We start from the raw sequence: 6,697 nt of genomic DNA, 5'->3' as shown, positions 1-6,697 counted from the left end.
AGTTTGCAAACTGCTGTTTGAGAAAGTCATCTACAATACTTTTCCAAGAACAGCTTTATTAAAATATTATTTATAAATTTTACTCATTTCAAGTGTTCAATTCAATGGTTTTTAGTGTATTCAGAGTTGTGCAACTGTATCAGTTTCCTAGGGTTACTACAAAATATCACACACTCGTGGCTTTAATAACAAAAATGTATTCTCTCTAAAGTCTAGAAGCTAGAGGTTCGAGATCAAGGTGTTGGCAGGTTTGGTTTCTGCTGAGGCCTTTCTCCTTGGCTTGCAGATGTCTACTTTCTCTCCCTGTTCATATAGTCATCTCTCCCTGCATGCATGTGTGTGGTGTCTCTCTCTGTGTCCTGTTCTCCTCTTCTCACAAGCACACCAGTCATTCTGGACTAAGATGTACCAATATGGCCTGAGAACCCATGGACCGCCCCGTCCTCCACTTCTGGCTTCCTTTGATTGAATTCTTGCACCCGAGTAAGTGTGGTGCTATCATCCGTTCCTCTCACAGACTTCTCTATTGCTCTAGTCTTGGTGCCAGGTCAGCGGAAAGATGAATCTGAGTTCTCAGGCTCGGCTTTCGATTCATCCTGCCTGGGCAGTGCTGCCCGGGGATTGGGCGGCCGGAGGCCCAGGTGCTCCGGCCCGATGATGGCGGGCGCTGGGGGAGATTTGAGAGCGCTCTTCGGGGTTGGTGTCCGCGCGGCTCTGGAGGCCTGGCCCGCCTTGCAGGTGAGTGGGGCTGGACCGGGAATGGTTACGGCCTGGAACAGAATAGGAGGTGGCGGGGATTGGCCCTTGCGGCTCGGCCACATAGGCGGCGGACTCCTACGTCACGTCCAGCGGGCAGCCGGGCTGACGGGCTGACGGGCTGACTGGCTGACGGGCTGACGGGCTGACGGGCTGACGGGCTGACGGGCTGACGTGTTGGGCTGGGGCCTGTGCTTGCAGATCGCCGTGGAGAATGGCTTCGGGGGCGTGCACAGCCAGGAGAAGGCCGAGTGGCTGGGAGGTGCCGTGGAGGAGTACTTCTTCCGCAATGGTGAGTGAATGTGAGGTGCTGCGGCCGGTTGGGGGGGGGGGGGGAAGGTGTGGTGAGGGGACAGGGAGGCGGAGGGTGGGCAGCCGGAGGCAGCGGTTGGCGAGTCTGCCCGGCCTCTTGAGTAATCGTCGGTCGGTACCTGAGGGCGAGGTGGAATGAATGCAGGCTTTGGAGTCAGAATCCTGAGTTCAGATGCCTTACCGTCGGGTATTACTCATGATATCACTCTGGACAAGTCATTTTACCTCCCTGACACTTAGTTTCCTAATTCCGGAAATGGGCGTCAAAGTAGCCACCCCAGCACTGTGCAATAGAAATATAATGCGAGTCACATCACCTTCAACTGTTTTCTGCAGTTGTTTTACATCTTCTCTTAGCATTAAGTTTTCAAAATCTGCCGGGTATTTGACAGTTTTAGCAAATGTCAGTTTGACCTAGCCACATTTTAAGTGCTCAATAACCACATTTGGCTATTTCAACAAGTCATCTACACCTTTGATGTGTCTTGAGGATCATATAAGAATAAGGGGCCCTGCAGAGGGCTTTTTGCATAGTATGACTTTTACAAAATTCTTCATTCAGATTTTCAGTCTTGGAGATGACATTAAGCAAAGACCTTTCTCTCACGGAAGTTTGCAATCTAGTGAGGGATCCAGATAAGTAAATAGGCATTTACACACAGGGTGGTAGGTGTTCTATTAAAGAGGAGCTCAGGGTGCTTGGGTAACATGAAACTAGGGAGGAGGCTTCTTTGGTAGTGATTGAGCTGAGTCTTAAGGAGTTAACTTGGTGGAGGAGGCAACACTCAAATAAGTTCTGTGGTATGAGGAGATTATGTATTATTATATTTGGAAAGTGGTAGAGTGCTCAGTATTGGAGAGAGAGAGAGAGAGAGAGAGAGAGAGAGAGAGAGAGAGTGTGTGTGTGTGTGTGTGTGTGTGGCCTGTGTGGGTTCTTGCTGTGTGGAAGAGAGGACTGGTAGAGAGTAAAGCTGGGGGCTGGGGAGGCCCTGGAAAAGGGTAGAACAAGGAAGGCCTTACATGCCTTTGATTTTGTCCTTCAGGCTAGCATTTGCCAAAATGCACACTATGGAAGAGTAGTTTTGTTAGATGTTCAGTGAAGAAAAGCCTTCTCCAGTCAAATTATGGAAGAAAAGCTCTTTTCTTCAGTTCTTACTTAAGAGTCACAATAATACCATAGTAAAGGCATGGAAGGATAAGAACTGCTAAAAAGAAGCCCGTTTCCCATTAGCTTTCTACAGTAGATTCCTTTAAAACCCAGCAGGATAGTTATTTCTCAAATGCACAATATGAACACTGCAGTAGGTGAGAAAAAATCATTCACAGGTTCTAAGGTGAGTAATAGGATGGGATTTGCTGGCTAGAAAGTTAAGAAAGTAATCAGCATGGAGTATGGCCCAGAGAGGGAAAGACTGATAAGGAGGCTTTTTCTCTCTAGAAAATCTTGAGGCCTGAACTAGGGCAGTGGTGATGATAGGCATGGAAAAGAAGGGGTGGATTAGGGATCTGGAGATTGTTTGGCTGTGGTGGGGGAAGGAAAAGGAGGCAGGTTTCTGGTATGAGTGGCCTGGTGGATTAGGTGCCTTTCATGATACAGAGGAACCCTGGAGGATGAGGAGTAGGTTTGAAGGGTAAGGTGATGAGTCTGGCTTTGGATATGGAGAGTCTGAGGCACCTATGAAACAGGTGAAGCAGTCTGGGTTGGAGGAAGATTTGGGGGATATTTGGTTAGAGTGGTTGGGAAAGCCAAAGGGGTGCATGAGGTCTCCCACAGGGAAGAGAGAGTGAGGAGCTTTGTGGAAGACGTTCTTAATTCTCCAATTCAGAAAAAGTGGATGGGCCTATAAGGTAACTGAAACCCAGAGAGGGGCACTTAGCCAAAGTCCCACAATAGGATGTTGATGTCAAGGCTATGATATTTCATCATTGCAAGTACTTATATCCATTTCTTCTTACCTGTCCCATTGGTCTGTGACCTCCTGTATCAGTAGAGTCACAGTTACAAAGGGTCTCTCCATTAAAAAAAAGTGATGTTCAAACCTGGAATGCAGAGCACTTCAGCAAATAAAAAGGCTCACTCTTTGGACCCTTCCCACCTACCAGATGTGGACCCAGCAAGTAGGTATATGAAGAATAGCAGGCAGGAGTGATAAAGTTGGCTGGTCTTTGACCAAACGGCCCTATCCTTTCCTACTCAGCGGACTTGGAGCTAGATGAGGTGGAGGACTTCCTTGGGGAGCTCATGACCAACGAGTTTGATACAGTTGTGGAGGATGGGAGTCTGCCTCAGGTGAGCATGTCATGGACACAACTGCCATCTCCTTGCCTGCAGTCTGTCTTCTCTCCAACTGTCTATTTTAGGCTAAGACCCTTGGCTCTAACCATTCTTTTCTTGAATCTTGCACAAGAACCTTTTATGACTCACTATTGCCTAATAGAAAAGTCTAGTCTTCCAAGGCCTTTCCAAACCCTGCCTCTTCTCTTTTCTCTTGAGACATCATTCTCAGCCAGGTCTGTTCCTCACCGCCATCCCAAGGGCAGGGCAGGCCAGGTGCATTTTCACCCCTGCTCTGGTTAGCGTCACTCCCCCTGCTAGGATTGCCTCCCTTTACATCTTCCATCTTTCAAAGCCAGTTTTTGAGCCTTCCCTGCTAGGTGGCCTCTGTTCAGTGCTTCAGGCCTTTACCTGAGCCCTTCATATGTGGTTCCTTCATTAGTCAACTCCTTGGGGGAGGAAAGAGCCCCATTCTCTTCTGGAAAAATTCCAAATCTTTCCCCACTCTTGCTGCAAACGGGCTATTGTATTGTAGGTTTTCTAGAAAATCCAAGCTGGTTGAATGTTTTCTTGGTAGGTCAGCCAGCAGCTGAAGACCATGTTCCACCACTTCCAGAGGGGTGATGGGGCCGCTCTGAAGGAGATGACCTCCCACATCACCCAAAGAAAGTGCAGGGTTAGAGCCACCGCACTTGCGACAGCCAGAGAGACGGATGAGGATGATGTGGACAGCGTGGAGGAGATGGAGGTGAAAGGGGTGCCCTTGGGTGGGGAGATGTAGATATTTTAAATTTTCTGGGAGATCAGCTAGTTTCATAGGGAAGTGGTGGGGTGGTAATGGTTGTATTATTCAGAGAGGGCAAGTAACTTCCCTAAGGTCACAAAGCTGGGAGGAGGGCCTGGGTCTCCCAATGGCCACAGCTGGAAGGTGTATTTAGCTCTCTCTTGTATTTCTCCTCCAGGTCACAGCTACAAATGATGTAGCAGCTACCGATGGGGTCTGCCCCCAGCCTGAACCCTCTGGTCCAGACTCCCAGGCTATTAAGGAAGAAGATATAGTGGAGGATGGCTGGACCATTGTCCGGAGAAAGAAATGAGTGGAGCTGGAAATGGCTTGGGCCCTTGTTTACCAGTTGTTTTGAGATTTTTTTGGAGGACTGTGGACCTTTGGACTGGTTATCCCATCTCTACCTGCTCCCTGTTCCCCTGTCTAGCTCCCTCCATGGGAAGAAGAGCCCTAGGGTTCTTGGTCTTGGGGTGGTAGGACCTGCTTCACCACACCCCCTTGGGCCATAAGTTACTATCTGAACGATGAGGACTGGTTTCCCAGCACAGTGCCTTGGGTGCAGTCAGTGTGAGGAGAGTAGGATGAGTGGCTGTGGTTGGAGAAGCTGAATGCTGGCTGACAGTGGACAGGTGGAGGACCAGCAGAACCAGTACTCATGCTGGGTCAGGAATGGTGAGATGAACTTGCAACTGGAAGATTCATTGACGATGTGAATGAAAGTAGCTGTGCTACTTCTCCCACTTCCCCGCTGCCCGTGTACGTACACACACACACACACACACACACACACAAAACCAGCTCTGTACCCATCCAGAAATTGGAACCTCCCAGGAACACTCCATCCTGCAGCCCAGCCTCCAGCCCTGGGTTCCTTCAGGAAATCTAGACCTTGGCAAGGTGGTAAGCTTAGGTGATCTGGGCTTTGTTTTCTGTTTCCTCCAACCTCTTTCCAAACTCTTCATCCAATTCTATCCAAGTCCAGAGATGAGGCTTAAGACTTGAATAAATAATACCTTAATGTTTAATCTGTTGCTTGACCTGTTGTAAGTAGCCTTGAAATCATCTTTCTGGGAGCTGAGATTCAGAGCTCGGCAAGGGAGTATGTTCTAGGCCCACCTACCTGGGCCCACCAACCCAGGCCCACCCACCCTAGCAGTCTGGTACTTTGGACAAACAGATGGACAAATGGAGCACAGCAGTGCACTCAGTTTCCGTAAGCCTGAAATAAACTGTATTTTTCTTTAAAAAACAAAACAAAACCAAGAGTATCCATTGTTCTTCCCCGTTCCCCTGTCCTGCCCGGTGGCCCTGCCATGGGTCTGGACGATAAAATACTGGGTAGCCTTGGGGCTGGGTAGAAGCTGTAAGCCATGGAGAGGCAGGAAGGATCTGGTCACCACCCCACTAGCATCATACATGTGAAGACACTGGATGAGGGGGCAGAGGTGGGCCAGGGCCATGGACTCAGTGAAAGAATTGGCACTTGAATCCAGGTCTCCTGCCTCTGGTGCTTTTGGGGAAACTGGGCGGAGGCAGGATCTGTAGGGTAAGGAGGGGATGGGGGGGGAAACTGCCTAGTTCAGGCAGGTCTAGCAACAGCCCACCCTCCCTGGGAACAGGGATTAAGAAAAATTAACATCACTGTAGGAATATTTCTTTTAAAAGCCCACGTTTTGTGAAAAGATGAATTAAAAAACCCAAGACCCAGCATTCGGGATTGAAAGTGCCCATGATGGGAGTTCAAGTATTGACTGAGCTGGGAGGGAGGGGGCTGGGGCCCCCAGTTGGACATGGGCAGCTAGAGTGTGGGGCAGGGGGCCCCAGTTCCCCCCAAACCCTCTAGGTCTTGTCTCGGGCCTGGGGGGCTTCAGAGGGTTCAGCAGTGGCTCCTGAAGCTGCCACCTGGGCCTCCTCCATCTCCCTGTCCTCAGACAGTGTGGGCCCTGGGCAGAACGTGTCCCCACGGCCTGCCCGGCCGAGCACGGCCATCCAGCGCCGCTGCAGCTCCTCTGTCTCAGGGCTGAAGTACCAGCTCAGGTGGCTCTGGGTGATCTTGAAGACATGCCGTCTGTCAGGCCGCTCCCCTGCCTCAGGAGGCCCCACCTCAAAGCCAATGAGGGGCAGGCTGCGCTGGGCTTTCACATCCTGGGGAACGGACAGAGCTAGGGTCACCGTGGGCTGGGCTTCTCACTGGTTTTTCATCTGCTAACTCCCTCTTTCTTTTCCCTGATCAAGAACCTTCCAAGGCTCCACTGATAGCAACAGGAAAATGTTGGGCTAGGATGCAAGCTTGGTTCAAATACCCGTTTCCTCCTACACCCAAAACCAGCTGGGCTAATCTCCTCACTATATACCAAATAATGTTTTCAAGCCTTTGTCTAGGCTGTTGCCCCCATTTACATGTTGTTCCCCATCCAAATTGGATCTAGTAGTACCTTCTCCACTCTGGCTTCCTCCCCAACTCACCCTAATTTCCCCTACGTACATTGGCCCACAGTCACTCCTTTCTAGCCAGTCCTTGTCTCATAAGGGTGGGGGTTCTGATTTCAGCTTAGGCTCACCCAACC

General features: G+C 50.0%; 2 protein-coding genes across 4 annotated transcripts in view; one reads left to right on the top strand and one right to left on the bottom strand.

Moving 5' to 3' along the window:
- The first annotated feature begins 621 nt into the window (after nucleotides 1-621).
- Nucleotides 622-5,155, top strand: TSR2 (TSR2 ribosome maturation factor). The gene is made up of 5 exons (XM_081126677.1): nucleotides 622-738; nucleotides 958-1,048; nucleotides 3,267-3,358; nucleotides 3,921-4,091; nucleotides 4,306-5,155. The coding sequence occupies exons 1-5, from the start codon at nucleotides 655-657 to the stop codon at nucleotides 4,438-4,440; spliced, it is 573 nt and encodes a 190-aa protein (XP_080982803.1). The 5' UTR covers nucleotides 622-654; the 3' UTR covers nucleotides 4,441-5,155.
- Nucleotides 5,130-6,697, bottom strand: part of FGD1 (FYVE, RhoGEF and PH domain containing 1) — a 38,146-nt gene continuing 36,578 nt past the window's right edge. For all 3 annotated transcript variants that reach the window (XM_081126676.1, XM_081126675.1, XM_081126674.1), the window contains one exon: nucleotides 5,130-6,275. In XM_081126676.1, coding sequence (XP_080982802.1) covers nucleotides 5,970-6,275 — 306 coding nt within the window. In that variant the 3' untranslated portion in view covers nucleotides 5,130-5,969. The remainder of the gene's footprint in view (nucleotides 6,276-6,697) is intronic.

Source organism: Miniopterus schreibersii (assembly GCF_964146895.1).
Source record: "Miniopterus schreibersii genome assembly, chromosome: X".
Classification (NCBI taxonomy): domain Eukaryota; kingdom Metazoa; phylum Chordata; class Mammalia; order Chiroptera; family Miniopteridae; genus Miniopterus; species Miniopterus schreibersii.
The sequence above is the reverse complement of the archived record's forward strand: the minus strand, read 5'-3'. Positions and strand labels throughout refer to the sequence as shown.

Bases quoted from the DNA above. Each gene is read 5' to 3' on its own strand.
- TSR2 (XM_081126677.1), top strand. From the start codon at position 655: ATGATGGCGGGCGCTGGGGGAGATTTGAGAGCGCTCTTCGGGGTTGGT. The intron at 1,049-3,266 runs GTGAGTGAATGT...TTTCCTACTCAG, and splicing joins GGAGTACTTCTTCCGCAATG to CGGACTTGGAGCTAGATGAG. The intron at 3,359-3,920 runs GTGAGCATGTCA...TTTTCTTGGTAG, and splicing joins AGGATGGGAGTCTGCCTCAG to GTCAGCCAGCAGCTGAAGAC.